The sequence below is a fragment of the Dromiciops gliroides genome, chromosome 2, assembly GCF_019393635.1.
Source record: "Dromiciops gliroides isolate mDroGli1 chromosome 2, mDroGli1.pri, whole genome shotgun sequence".
Lineage (NCBI taxonomy): Eukaryota > Metazoa > Chordata > Mammalia > Microbiotheria > Microbiotheriidae > Dromiciops > Dromiciops gliroides.
The window spans coordinates 426,156,823-426,171,771 of record NC_057862.1 but is presented as its reverse complement, the minus strand read 5'-3'; the positions used below and the strand labels follow the sequence as shown (position 1 = coordinate 426,171,771).

General features: G+C 41.2%; 1 protein-coding gene across 7 annotated transcripts in view; it reads right to left on the bottom strand.

Annotated features, from left to right (window-relative positions):
* Nucleotides 1-14,949, bottom strand: part of DENND1A (DENN domain containing 1A) — a 673,977-nt gene that overhangs the window by 7,275 nt on the left and 651,753 nt on the right. For 4 of the 7 annotated variants that reach the window (XM_043984170.1, XM_043984173.1, XM_043984171.1 and 1 more), the window contains one exon: nucleotides 3,274-3,399. The exons of the other annotated variants lie outside the window; for them this stretch is intronic. In XM_043984170.1, coding sequence (XP_043840105.1) covers nucleotides 3,274-3,399 — 126 coding nt within the window. The remainder of the gene's footprint in view (nucleotides 1-3,273; nucleotides 3,400-14,949) is intronic. 7 annotated transcript variants of the gene reach the window in all.

Sequence of the window (14,949 nt, the reverse complement as noted above, 5' to 3'; positions counted from 1 at the left end):
GAACTAGCTGACTGATGAGGTCCCTTACTACCCTTGGATTCTATGATTCTTGCCTGCCCTCTAAAGCTACCAGGCAGACTACCATCTCAGTAGGCCCAAAGTATGGAGCTTAGGTAGAGTCACCTCCTAAGAGTTCAAGATCTAAACCCCTTACTCAGATTGTACCCAGGCTTTACAATTGTTCTCTGGCCTCAGTGTAGTTACTTGTGGCTAAAGCGAGGTAATAGGCGCTGGTCAGGGAACCTTAGAAACAGCACCATCTCCTGGCCACAAGGATTCTCACATCTTCCCCAGGTTTCTTGGACAGTTGTGAGAGATCGTAATGGGTCATACTCCTCCGCTTGATATTTAAACTCAAACTTGTTGCTAGTGACAATAAAAGTTAATTTAGTTAAAAAAAAACCTTCCCTCTCTGAACTTCAATGATGAGGATTGGAACAAATTTACCTTTAAGGTCTCTTTCAGTTCTAACATTCTATGTTCTTTGTTCTAACCTAGGTTTTAAGGTTACATATAGATCTATCAGTCTATGTAAGTTAAACATTACCGAAACAGATAATTTGTGATTAATTCAGCATTGGGAACTCCTGATATGAGAACTCCCTCTCCCAACACAGATTGCAATCCATTCGTGGACCAGTATATAAGCAAGTCCCATCCAGTTGTATGAGGCACAGAGAGCTTAAGTCACCTGCCCAGGATCTCACACACAGTTAATTTCAGAGATGGAATTTGAACCCAGGTAATCCTGACTTCCAGACCATTAAAGCATTCTACTCACTTTGCCAGACTGTGAGTTTCAATATGAGTTACTTACTGAAAGGTTTTTAATGATAGAACAAATTAAGAAACAGAAGTCTCACTGCTTTCAAGCATAGTGTTTATAAGCTAAGAGAAAATGGGATCTAAGAAACGACATGAATTCTGTTAATTTTTAAAACATTAAATTTAGAACTGCTCAGTAATATATAATAATGCATTAAACTTAAAAGTGATAAAAATAATTAACTACTACTTTACCCTGGATTGAAAGGCATATTAAAGAAATCCTTTATTCCTTAAGCCTTTAGTATGGAAAAAATCAACTGATTTCAGAATATATTGTTAGTTCATAAGTTGGAGGTTAAAAATTCCTAGAGGAAGAAATAATGTCATTCTCTTTCTTCACTAAGAATCATATATACCATACTTGAATGATTGGGATTCAAATGAATAAACTTTTACTATTTGGGGGACCAAGTTAATATGGTTTCTTTTCTTTACTGTCCAACTGCTACCACAATGAAATTTGTTTCCATGGATCACTGCAAAGTCTCTAAGCAAGAATAGCCCTTTAAGGAAGCAAGACGGAATCATGGAAGGAGACTGGGAATCAGGAGGCTGGCCTTATCAAGAGCTCACTGTGTGACTCTGGGCAAATTATTTTGCTTCTTCCTACACTGTAACTCACCCAACAAGTACCTAGCCTCTGCGTGAAGATTCCAGGGAGGAAGAACCCACCACCTCTCAAGGCTGCTCTGTTGGGAGAAGGAAATGACAAACCACTCCAGCATCTTTACCAAGAAGAATGGGGCACAGCTGAACCACAAGCACGATTAGGAAGGTTCTCCTGACATCAGGTTCCAGTTTGCTTCTTTACAACTTCTACTCATTGCCCCAGTTTGGCCTTGGTTTCCTAACCCACAAAAAAAATGCAGGAAGGGAAATAATAGGACTAGATTACCTAGAACCATGAAAGTTGAAAGCTGGAATGAACCTTAGAGATCCAACCCCTTCATCATATATATGAATAACAGAGAGGGAAAGAGACTTACTTGAGACCTCTAATACACCTTCTTATGTAATAGTCTATGTCCTACCATTCTATGTTCCAAAAGTCCTTTCTAGCTCTTCCACTCTTGGTCCCAAGAGCCAGTTAGACCAGGTCTAGCATTCTATGTGTTAAGATCTAATTAGGGAAAAGCTAGGTGGTACAGTGGATAGAGCACTGGCCCTGGAGTCAGGAGTACCTGAGTTCAAATCCGGCCTCAGACACTTAACACTTACTAGCTGTGTGACCCTGGGCAAGTCACTTAACCCCAATTGCCTCACTTAAAAAAAAAAAAAGATCTAATTAGGCTATAATATTCTATGCTGTCAGATCTGTTCCAGCTGTAATATTCTATGTTCCATATTCTAACCATCTTTGTTCCAAATTTCACCCCAGCTCTAATGGATGATGACCTCTAATCCCAACACAAAGCTTTGCTCATCTATACAACAGGACCCATAATCAGCAATCTGTGCAACTGGGAAAGCTTCTTTCCAAGGAAGGATATGCCCAAATCCTGACAAAGACAGCCCTTATTAAAGAAAAAATAATTTTTAGGTCCATATACTTTGGTTTTAAAAATAGAAATCAGTATCAATAAGGGTGGTTGGGTTTTTTTGCCACAAAGACATTTCCTTACAGACTTCATTTTTAATGAATTATATATGAACTCGATAAAAGTTTGTTGTAGTAATTTGGTTTTCAGTTAAGTTAATTGAGATGGGCTGGCCAATTGGCAAAACTGGCTGGTTTCTGTACATGGGCACTAAAATACATCCTGAGGTTTGGCACAGCATTCTGATTTGAGTAAGACCATGCTGTTAGCCAAAGGTCTGTTAATTCCTGGTGAGTGCCCCAAATGTTATTTGCACAGCACAACAGATTAGCCAGAGAAGCAAATCAGTCTTGAAAGTAAAAGACACCTATGAACAAAGCCCCAAACTCCTGTTTAAAGCAACAAAGGCAGAACAGAAAAACGGTACAAATAAAAGCAAGCTGTAATGATGTCACAGAGGAGATGCCTGCCTAGTGAAGTGGTCCAGGCTTGTGTCATGCTGGAAGCTGGCAGCCAAAGGGGAGGAGTCTTTGATGGGGGATGCTAGGAAGGCAGTAGCAGTGAATGATGAATTATGATGGGGGTGGGAGGGATGGGAAGAAGGTGTTTGGGGAGGGAGAGGGAAACTTGAAAAAAAAATGGATATCATGGGGAGAAGGCAGGTGGGGTCTATCCCCAGTGCAGGAAAATGGCAGAGCATGCTCCTGCATCAAACCATTAGCTCTTTCTATCCATGGAAGGACCAAGGCAGAAAAAACATCCGTGCACACATCCTATGCTTTAGATTTGCACAGCAAAGGCCAAACCATGCACTACAGACCACAAGCAGGGTCATGGAGCAGAGCTCAATGCTTAACACTAACGAACCCAGAGAAAGACATAGAGGAAGAGAGAGGGAGAGAGAGACCATTCAAAGGGAGTACAGAAGAAGAAGTTGTCAGAATAGCCAGAGAAAGGATCCTCTTCCCGCTGATCATCATCAGAGGAGTCTTCAGAGAGAAAGACTGTATAGTGTCGCAAGGGCTTTACCAGGCTGAAGGAAAGAGGAAAACAAAAGACAAGAAATTATGAGATACCTTGAGCAGAGTTAATACTTGATTAGAGGACAGGGGAAAATACAGGCTAGAAGAAGCAATCCCAGCTCCCCTTTTCCATGCTAGAGCTCCTGCACTGAGGGGGGCCAGGCCTGGAACTGACCGGGGCAGCCTGTTATCACATTTGAGGAATACATATCTCAGCTTCTTCCCGGTGCCACCCTGAGTGGCCCAGCACCACTGCAGCCTGGGCCGAATTTCTCTGAAAGCTTCACCCCTTCTCCAGTCCTTAGAGTTGTGGCAACCACACACATCAAGTTCTCAGTGAAGAGAAATTCTGAATGTTGAGTTACATTTCCCCACTCAAAATAGACGTACTTTTTAAACCTATTTTTGGGAGGCCCCAAGATGCAATGCAACATCAAAAAACACATGGTTAAAGATAAACTGAGACATCTGATAAATTCTAATGAGAATCCTCAAAGTGACTATACAAGGCATTGTTTCCTCATCTGTAAAGTGAGAGTGTAGGACTAAATGATCTCTATGGTGTCTTACCACTCTAATATTTCCTGTGCTAACAATCCATGGTCTAAGGTACTGTTCAGCTTGATATTATATATTCTAGCATTCTATGCTAGAGTCTAAGGTTCCTTTTCAGCCCTAATCATCTATGATCCAAGGGTCCTTCCAGAACTGAGTCCATGACTCCATGAAAGCAAAGGGCACTAAGGGAGTAGTAGACACCAATCAGACTCCAGAAAGGGGAGTAGTAGATTACAAAGAACCTGAATATCTGGTTAGAGGTCCTTCTCCAAAGTGGTGCATGCACAGCAACAGAACAACTAACAGCCAACCCTATGGAGAAGAAATATGGAAAGGCAATTTTTTGCTGATTGGTGGTGGCTCTTTGGAATTCTCTCTCAGATGCCTCTTCAGAGAGTCTTTTTCATCTGTGATATGGTGATTAAATATTAATTATTATAAAAAATACATCTGCCTTGTCAGCCACCTATGAGCTCTACCTATAAACACAAACACATATACGGCATATATAAAATATCTCCACAGTATATATGAATTATACACTGGCCAGAACTTACTAAGGTATCCCCCTCCCACAACTCCCAAGACCCAGAGACATAGGCAGTGCCAAGTTCGATAAAGACAATGGAAAGAAGAGTAATTTTGGGATGCTACTTTGTTGTTATTAATCATACTTGAATCCCTGGCTATTGTTTCCTAGCCATTATAGTCATGTGAAATTGCTGGGCACATTTTTTTCCCCTTCCTCTGAGCAGAAAGGACCTTGCTCAAATCCCTCTACCTCATTTCTTCTTGAACAAGAAAGAACTTGGGCTCTGGTTGGTCCTTTTTATGTCTTTGAGGCAGACCATGTTTCTGACTGAGTACAGAGTCAGGGAGGAGTGACATTACCCAAATGAGAAGGGAAAGGGTTTCACCCAATAATAACAGGGTCATAGACTCATAGGACTTAAGAGTTGGTAGGGGCCTTAAAGATCAGCTAGGCCAAAGGTGTCAAACTCAAATAGAAACAGACCCTGTGAGCTGCAGTTTGACTTAGAAAACTTCATATCATCTATGTTGTGTTGAATTTTTATTTATTTTGTCAAACATTTCCCAATTATATTTTAATCCTGGTGGGTCCATTTGGGAGTTGGGGAGCAATAAGTCTGAAACCTTTGATTTAGTCCCACCTCATCTTTTCACATTTAAGTAAACAGGCACAAATAAGTGGCTTGACTAAGATTTCAGTGGCAGAGATTGAATTTGGACTCAGTTCTTCTGATTCTCAATTTAACATGCCTTCCATTACATCAGTAACAGTGAACATTACAACATTTCTACAGTGCTTTAAAGCTTATAAACCACTTTCCTTGCAATATCTCCACATTGCAAATAAGCAAAATGGGGCTGAGGAGGCAGAGGACTTACTTATCCAATGTTCCATGGATTGTGTATAGCGACCAGGGCTAGAACTTGGGTCTTTTAACTACACCTCATAGCCTCTTGCTGGGTCTTAATGAGACTTTCTCCTTTAACTGGTCAAGGAATGTGGGGCCAGTACTCATTAGAAGGAGGTTAGCCATATATTATCAGGAGACAATCTATTTCCTGTTTTACCACATGCCCGGACAGACTGGTGGAGCTGCCTGGTTCACCAATCCTGCTGTCCATCCTGTTGCTGGGCCATCTGGCTTGCTCTGCTCCTCTCAGCATCTTGTCTCATTCTGATTTATGATGTTCCTGCCTATAACTTGGTGTTTTCTGTTCTCCCTTCATCTACCCCAGTCACTAGATCTCCAAAGCTTCACATTTTACAGGTGGTTCTCCTTCCCCACCCCAGATCTGAGGCCAAGGCAGCTGCTGTCTGTTAACCCAGTGTCTCCTATAGATACAGGGATGTCCACTGGTAGATGCCCATCTCATCCAGGATGTCTACTCTGCTCATACGGCTCTTTCCAGCTGTGTGGCCATGGGCAAATCAATCTAGTTCCCTCATCTGTAAAATGGGGATGATGATACCTCATATGATGCTTCATAAAACTGTAAGGATCAAATGAGACATGTAAAGATCTTTGTGTATTCATGTTAGCTGCTATTACATAAGAAAGAGTATTAGGTTGTGGAAAGAGCAATGAACTCAGGAGAGATCTGAATTTGAATTCTTCCTTTGACCTGTATGAGCTGGGTGTACAAAGGCAACCTTTCTGAGCTTCAGTCCCATTTAACAAATGAGGCCAGTAATACCCATGGCACTCTGTTCACAGGGTTGTTCAATTCAATTCAACAAACATTTATTAATGGAATCCTATGTGTGAGGTGCTATGTGAGGTACCGGAGATACAAGGACAGAAATTAAACCCTCAAGGTATTTATAGTTTATTTGGGAGACAGTATCTATACAGAGCAGTGCAAAGTAGATTCAACATGGAGAGAGAGAGAGAGGGAGGGAGGGAAGAAGAGAAAGAGGGAGGAACAGGGAGAGAGAGTGAGAGAGCAAGAGAACAGGTGAGAGAGACAGAGAGACAGAAAGATATATATATATATATATATATATATATATATATATATATATATATAGAGAGAGAGAGAGAGAGAGAGAGAGAGAGAGAGAGAGAGCACACTAATAAATGGGGTATCAGGAAAAACTTTACTTATATAGGAAGTGATACCACAGTTGTGCTTTGAGGGAAGCTAAGGAGGATTCTACGAGGTGGTGGGAAGGAGGGAATGCATTTCAGACATGGAGAGATGCAGTTTCAAAGGCATGGAGTTGAGATATGAAATGTCACACATGAAGAACACTTAGTAGGTCAGTTCAGTTTGACTGGAATAAAATACATGAAAAGGAGTAATATTAAACGAACCTGGAAAGGTAGCTGGGAGCCAGACTGCAGAGGCTTTAAATGTTGAAATGAGGACTTTGTATGTTATCCTAAAAGATTTTGAGTCAGAGGGTGACATGATCTGATCTGTGTTTTAGGAATATCAATTTAGTAATAGTGTAAAAAGAGGGTTGGAGAGGAGAGAGAATGGAAGCAGAGTGACTAACTAGGAAATTACAATAGTCCAGTTGAAAGATAAGGGACTAAATGAGGGTAGAGTCAGTGTGGCTGGAGAGGAGACAGATGTGAAAGATACTGCAGAGGTAGAATCCACACACCTGTAACTTATTGGGGAGGATGAGAGAGAGGGAGGATCAAGGATGATTCTAAGGCTATGAACGTGGGTGGCTAGTGATATCATCTAAATGGGGATGTTTGGATGAGGGGTGGGTTTTGGGGGGAAATTCTGTTTGGGATGTGTGGAGTTTGAGATGTCTACATAGCATATTGAGATGCCTACATAGCATATTGGTTGAAAAGTCCAGGAGAGGGGCAGCTAGGTGGCACAGTGGATAGAGCACTGGCCCTGGATTCAGGAGGACCTGAGTTCAAATCCGATCTCAGACACTTGACACTTACTAGCTGTGTGATCCTGGGAAAGTCACTTAACCCCAATTGTCTCACCAAAAAAAAAAAAAAGTCCAGGAGGCATCTAGTTGCTAATATGAGAGGAATTCAGGTAAGAGATTAAGACTGAATATACAGATATAGGAGTCTTATGAATAGAGATAACTGAACCCACGAGGTAGATAAGATTCCTAAGGTAGAAATGCATAGAAAGAAGATGAGAGGGCTCTGGAGAGAATCTTGGGAGACAGCAAAACAGGGGCTGGGAGAACAATGATTCAGCAAAGGAAAATGAGGAGAGGTCAAACAGTTGGGGAGGGGAGCCAAGAGAGAACAGCATTATAGAAGCTTAGGGAGGAAGGAGATAATGTCCAAGAGGAAGGAGGTGGCTAGCAGTGCTAAGAGCTACAGAGAAGCCAAGAAAGATGAGGACTGATAAAAAGCCATTGGATTTAGCAGTTAAGAAAATGTTGGTGGGGGTGGCTAGGTGGTGCAGTGCATAAAGCACCAGCCCTGGATTCAGGAGTACCTGAGTTCAAATCTGACCTCAGACACTTGATACTTACTAGCTGTGTGACCCTGGGCAAGTCACTTAACCCCCATTGCCCTTCCCAAAAAAACCAAACGAAAAAAAGAAAATGTTGGTGGCCTTATAGAAAGCAGCTTTCATCTCAGGGTGGGGTTGGAAGGCAAACTACAAGGGACAAAGAAGTAAGCAGAGGGTTTTACCCTGCAAAACAACAACAACAACAACAAAAACAAAAAAAAAAAGGTAAAAAAAAATGAAGTAAGTGGAAGGAGAGAAAATGGAGGTAATGAGAGTAGACAGCATTTTCTGGGAGTTTGGCTGTGAGAGCAAGAGACAATAGTTTGAGGGAATGGGAAAGTCAAGAGAAGCTTTATTATTTATTTTTTTAGAATGGGGGACGATCTGGGTATGTTTGTCTAGCAGAGAAGATGCTGGTGGATAAAGAGAAAATGAAGATGAATGAGAGGGAAGGATTCATTCAGGCAAACACCTGAAGAAAGGAAAGAATGGGGTCCAAAGCATAACTGGAGGAGTTGGCCTTGGCAAGAAGAAGGCTGACCTTTCCATCAGAGACTAGCACAGGAGAGCCCTAGTTGATGAAAAGGAATTTTGAGGTGTGGTTTGGGGAAATGGAAAGCTCATAATGGATGATCTTGATTGTCTGAGAAAAGTAAAGCGGGAGAACCTCTGCTGAGAAAAAGAGGGGAGGAGGTGGTGAGATGTGTGAAGAGAGGAAAGAAACTGCTCTGGAGAGGGTGGTAGAGAATCAACCAGGGAACAAGACAAGAATTGCTAGGAAGTACTGAGGGCCCAGTGGAAATCAGATAGCAGACATTTGTAATAAAGCCAGTTGATCCAGGAGAGACTCTCTCCAGGAGAATCCAGCCATATGAAAGAAAGTATGGTGAAATAAGATGGTAGAAGTAACTCAGGTTTGGCAAGGGAAGACAAAAATCAAATGAAATAATTTATGTAAGGTACTTTGCAAAAATAAAGTGCTTTGTAAATGTGACCTACTGTTGTCACTATTCCCTTTTAAAAAAGGTTTCAGGATAGTCTGCATAGGTTAGAGTGGAGATCATCTTTAGGAGTTAGAACATCTCTTTCCTGTTTTCAAAAATCTCTTAAGAGACAATTATGATGGGGGGCAGCTAGGTGATGCAGTGGATAAAGCACAGGCCCTGGATTCAGGAGGACTTGAGTTCAAATCTGGCCTCAGACACTTGACAGTAGCTGTGTGACCTTGGGCAAGTCACTTAACCTTCACTGCTCCGTTAAAAAAAAAAGAGACAATTATGTTTTAGGAACAACAACAACAATAATGATAACCACTCCCACTAAAGTTTTCACTCACCCTAGTTTAAAAAGGCTGTGTCAATGGTTAATGACCATTTTTGGCCACAACAACTCGCAAGGACTGTGTACAAGGGAGTGGAAGAGTTGTATTGGTGAAATCTCCACAGGACTAAAAATCAAGGATCCTTGATGAAATAAGAAATGTTAAGGGCTAAAATTCTAGCTTGTCTGTCTAAAATATCTAATGAGTGGTCGCCAATAAATTATAAGCTTTAGCAAGAGTTAGACTTTTAAGCATTTATTAAGGAGAATAAGAATTTGGTAAAGAGAGAGAGAAAGGCCTAGATTTCTATCTATTAAAGGGAGAGCACATTTTTAGCTCCCTTCTCCGCCAGCGTCCTCAGGAAAAAGCACGAGACTGAGCGCCAGTCTCTTCCTTCCTCCTCCCACTAGTCCGCGTCACTTCCTGATGCCAAAGAAAAGACTCCTGGTCTTGCCCTCAAAGACCTTCGCTTCATGGGCAGAACTCTTCTATAGTAAGTATCCAGCAGGTGGCGTTATTCCAATCGTTACAGTAATAATATGTAAGTATGAAACAATAGTTCCCATTTCTATAGCACTTGCAGTTTATATTTTCCTCACTACAGTCCAATGAGGCAGATAATGCGAACATTATTTATTAATGTATTATTAATTTTTGGGGGTGGGGCAATGAGGGTTAGATGACTTGCCCAAGGTCACACAGCTAGTAAGTGTCAAGTGTCTGAGGTTGGATTTGAACTCTGGTCCTCCTGAATCCAGGGCGGGTACTTTATCCACTGCGCCACCTAGCTGCCCAGGTGAACATTATTTAACCACTTTACAGATAAATGAAATAAGGCTCAACAAGGTAAAGTGACTCATCCAAGGTCGCATGGCTAGGAACTGATGAGCCAGGACTGGAACCCAGGTCTTCAGATTTCAAGTCTGGTGACAATTTCACTAGGACATGTCAAGTCGTATTCCAGACCAATTTGACTTTTGCCATTTCCCACCTATGTAATGGGATATCCTACTCTAATGCTTTTGCTCCTCCTGTTCCCTATGTCATTCCTCTGGCCCCACTCCACTTTTCAAATCTGATTTACTCTTCAAGATCCAATTCTAACGCTACCTGTTCCAGGAAGCCTTCTCTGATACACACCAGTCAGAACCAATCTTTCCTTTGTCCAGCCTCACATTTCGTATTACGCTAGAGCTCTTATTTTTTATTTCCCACCATAGCCATTTGTATATATGCTGCATAAGGGCAGGGGTTATATCAATTATCTCTGTATCTCTCCCATTACCCAGCCCATAGCTCTGCATATAGCAGGTGCTCTATAAATAATAGCTGAATGAATGAATGAATGAATATACTCTTAGGTTACATGAACATAAACAGTGTCCAGAACAAGAGAGATTAAAGTTCTCTTGTGATCTATCCTGTTTAGAGGACAGTTGATGAATTATGTTTAGAGTGTCATGTTTAAAGCAGACATTATCAAATCAAAAAGCACAGGAGGGCAACCAAAATGGTAAAAGGACCCAGAACCATGCCACATGAGTCAGCCTGGAGAAGAGAAGATTTAAGAGGGGACATGAGGGCTATCATGGAACATAGAATAGACTTGTTCTGTTTTAGCCTTAGAAAGCAAAACTAGGAGTGATGGGTATCAGTTACAAGGAAGCTGATTTTTGGCTTGATACTTCAGAAAATTTCCTAGTAATTAGAGCTATCCAAAATTAGAATGGACTGTAAAGTAACGAGTTCCTTGCCATCTGAGGTCTTCAAACAGAGGCAGGGATATGACCTCTTGTCAGAGACATTCTGGGGAGGGGTGAGGAGTGATGTTCAGGTAGAGACCTTTGAAATCCTTTCCTGCTCTGATGAGCAGTTCTTCAGGAAAGAATGTATGATTCATGGTTGGGTCAAATTAAATGAAAAAACCTCAACAGGATTCAAATTCATTTCAAATTCTTGACAGGGCACTCTTTCTGATTAGTTTTCCCTCCTGTTTTGAGATAGATTGTGAATAATAGCTTGACACATTCTCTTGACTCAACTCAACTCAACTTGTTAGCAACTTCAGGAAACATGAGAGCAAAGCCCTTTTTCTGGTGAACTGTACTTTGACATCACGAGTTTGGGACTGCTAAAGAAATGTACATGCTTAACCACATTTTTCTGCCACTGGGGGAAAAAGGAGCCCTGCACTTTAACATTCTATATAATAAAAACCCCCTGTTGTTTAAGTCACCAACTAGTAAGTACACTTATTGTGTCATTCTCTTGGTTGGATCAAAGACAGAGCAGGTCATGAGCTTCTTGTTGTTGTTGTTCAGTTGTGCCCAGTGCTCTGTGACCCCATTTGGGATTTTCTTGGCAAAGATACTGGAGTGATTTGCCATTTCCTTCTCCAGCTCATTTGACAGATGAGGAAACTGAGGCAAACAGGATTAAGTGACTTGCCCAGGGTCACACAGCTAGTAAGTGTCTGAGGCCAGATTTGAATTCAAGGAGATGAATCTTCTTGACTTCAAGTCCAGCATTCTACCTATGGTACCACCTAGCCATATGCTCCCTCAAACCCCAAGACGTATCAATGATGGGAGAGGGAGACTTTGGCAAAGAAATATAGTAAAGTAGTAAGAGCACTAGAAGTCAGCAGGGCAAGGGTTTAGTTCTAATTTAACCATTAACTTGCCATGACATCCTCTTTTTTGGTCAGTTTCCTCATCTGTTAAATGACAGGATTGACCTACTTCGTCTACGAGGTATTTTTCAAATTTAAAAGTCTACAGTTCTAAGAAAGAGCTCCATGGTCTATGAAAGAGTCAATGGTTTGCTTTTCACAGGCAAAAAGAGACTGTTTCCTAATGCTATGACAGATGGTCAAGTCACAGTTCAAGCACTATAGTCCTTGCTGAGTTGTTAAAAATAAGGTAGAAAGTTAGAGCTAGAAGAGACCTTAAAATATAGAATGTTAGACCTGTAAGGTACCTTAGGATATAGAATGTTAGCACATAGAACATTCGCGATGGAAGGAATCTTAGTGAACAATTACTCCAAATCTCTAATTTTAGCTTGAGCTCCTTTCCTTTTTGGGGATACGGTATTCCATTTTCTCCAAGAATTTCATATGAATGTAGAATAATCCTATTATTTGAGATGGACTTTCCTTCATCTTTGAAGGTCTTACTACTGGATGCCTGCAAACTTTTTTTTTTTAATCTTATCAAAACTGTTAAATTTAAGTACTACTAATCTTGGAGTTTGAAACACAGGGTTTCCCTCCTGATGGTGATCTGTGGATTCTCTTGGTCAATGTTTTGTTGTCTGCACTGGATACTTTTAATGTATTATTTTCTGCATTCCAGTATGTGGGTTTTTTGATTTGTTGTGTTCTGGGAAACCTATGATCCTTAAATCATCTTTGTACATCCTGTCTTCAAGGCTGGTTGTTTAGGCTTGTATAAAGTTCATATATTCTTCTAAGGTTGTTGCCTTTTTCTTCTGTTCAGCCAAATTTTCCTCTATTTCAGTATTTTTATTTTCTAAATCTGTTATTCATTCTCTCTCTCTTTCTCTCCACCCCTCCCTCCTTCCCACACTCTCTCCCTCCATCCCTCCATCCCTCTTTGCTTCTGCTTCTTTGGAAAGATTTTTCCTATTGTATTCAACTCTTCCTACTCTGCTCTTTGTATTTTTTAATTCCATGTTGAGAACTCAATTTTTGATCTACATCTATTTCTAATTTCTTTTTCAAGTTTTGTTTTTCTTTTGAATCATTCTGGAATTCCTTGTGGTTTTTCCATGATATCTCTGGAGTTCATAGGATTCTGTCTTTCATCGGGTAATCCTGGTTTATTTTCTTTTGCATTATATAAATGACAAATGTGTTTTTGTTCTGAGGTTTTACTCATTTTTCCGCCGGTTAGTTTGTTGGCTTGTGCATTTGTTTTGATTCAGACCATTCCTCTTGATTCTTTTGGTGATTCGATCTTATTCACAGTATTCTCTTTCATTCTTTGGTCCTTTCCCTTTCATAAGAGGACTTTTAAGGCTGGGCTGCTAGGTAGCCTTGACTTCCTTATATTAGTGGATATGGTGGTTAGTCAGGCCTGTTATTCTCTGGCCTGATAGCTCCTAGGGAAAGTGGACTTGCCTCTGTTGTATTTCTAGGTAGGTTCAATGCTATGCTCCCCCCTAACCTGCAGTTCTGACTACCACACAATTCAGTTTTAACCACATGAGATTGTTCCAGATGTTCTTCCCTCCTTTCGTTCTTACAGAGTAGGGGAGGGGATGTGTGTTTCATGCAGACCCTGAATCACAAGCCTTTGAGCTTATTTGTGTTTTTGGTACATTAAAGTACTCACTACAGTAAACATTAGGACACTGAACTAGAACTCTAAGTATAAAAGTTCTTTGAGATTAATTCATAGAATGATTATGTGTAGGGGGGGTAAGGGTGGGTTCTGTCATCCGATCTGGTGGATTCAGCTATAATCCCTCTATATCTGGCTCACACTTCCTTTCTTTTGAGGTTTTAGGGTTGGAGAAGTTTGTAGCAAGCAACTATTTGGGCATCTTACTGGTCACATCCCAATCCCCTCATTTTGTAGGTGAGGAAAGCAGTGCCAGGGAGGTGAGAAAACAGTGGTTTAAAACTCTGGGTAGGCTAATGGAGAGCTGTGCTCTGAAATGACCCAGTGAAGGCGGGAGGAAGGAAACAACGTGGGTATGTATCATAAGAGATACTAGATATCATTCATTCTGTATGTATTACGAATTTTGTACAGAGCATTGTACTGTGTGCTAAGGGACATGTGGAGTTTCGATAGATCATGATGCCCATACTTAGGAAACTTACTGTCCAGTAGGGGAATTAGGCACAAGCACAGATAACTGTAATATATTTTAATCTGTCATAAATGCATTTTAGAGCTATAAAAATAAGGGGGCAATAATAAGGGAAGGTCTTTACCAAATGAAGGGGGCAGAATAAGGAAGGCTTCCTAGAGGAAGAGGCATTTGAATTGGGCTTCCAAACAGGAACTTTCCTGGTGTGATGTCAGCCTACCTTGATCTGCTTCCTTGGTGGGGAGAGGGGGTGGGGAAAGGGGAGAGACCAACACTCCATCAGTGGCATCTAAAACAATGAAGTTCCAAGTGTTGTGGGGCTTTTCCCTTCCCCATTAATACCAAGGTGAGTTTTAAAAATCAACTTATTTAAATTCAGCTCCTGGTGTTACTCCCTAAAACATACAGTCAGATATTTGTCAAAGATGAAGGATGAACCATTGACGACGGCCAAGTTTAAATTTTTTATTAGCTTAAGGCAGTGGAATCGGGTAGGGTGTGTGTGTGGGGGAAGCATCTATTCTCTCATTAACCCAATTCAGCTACTACCCTGCAGTCTGCCACCCACCACTTGCTTGGATTTTATACACAAAGAGCTGTCTGTGAATAGGCAGGTCACAGGGAGCCCAGCTCCACAGCAAGCGCTGCCGTTGCCTTCGAGGGGCAAAGCAAAGCTTGCTGTCCATCAGCGCGCCAACCCTCATCATCTCCACATGACTGCCCCAGCCTCTGCCTACCTAATCTCTTCGCCGAGTTCCCATGCAGATGACTTGCTGATCTCTTTCTAATGTTTAGTTTAACATGTCTCCCGTTAGCCCCGGCATATGACAGGAGTGACAGCCGCGGCTGTTGCTTTTAAAAT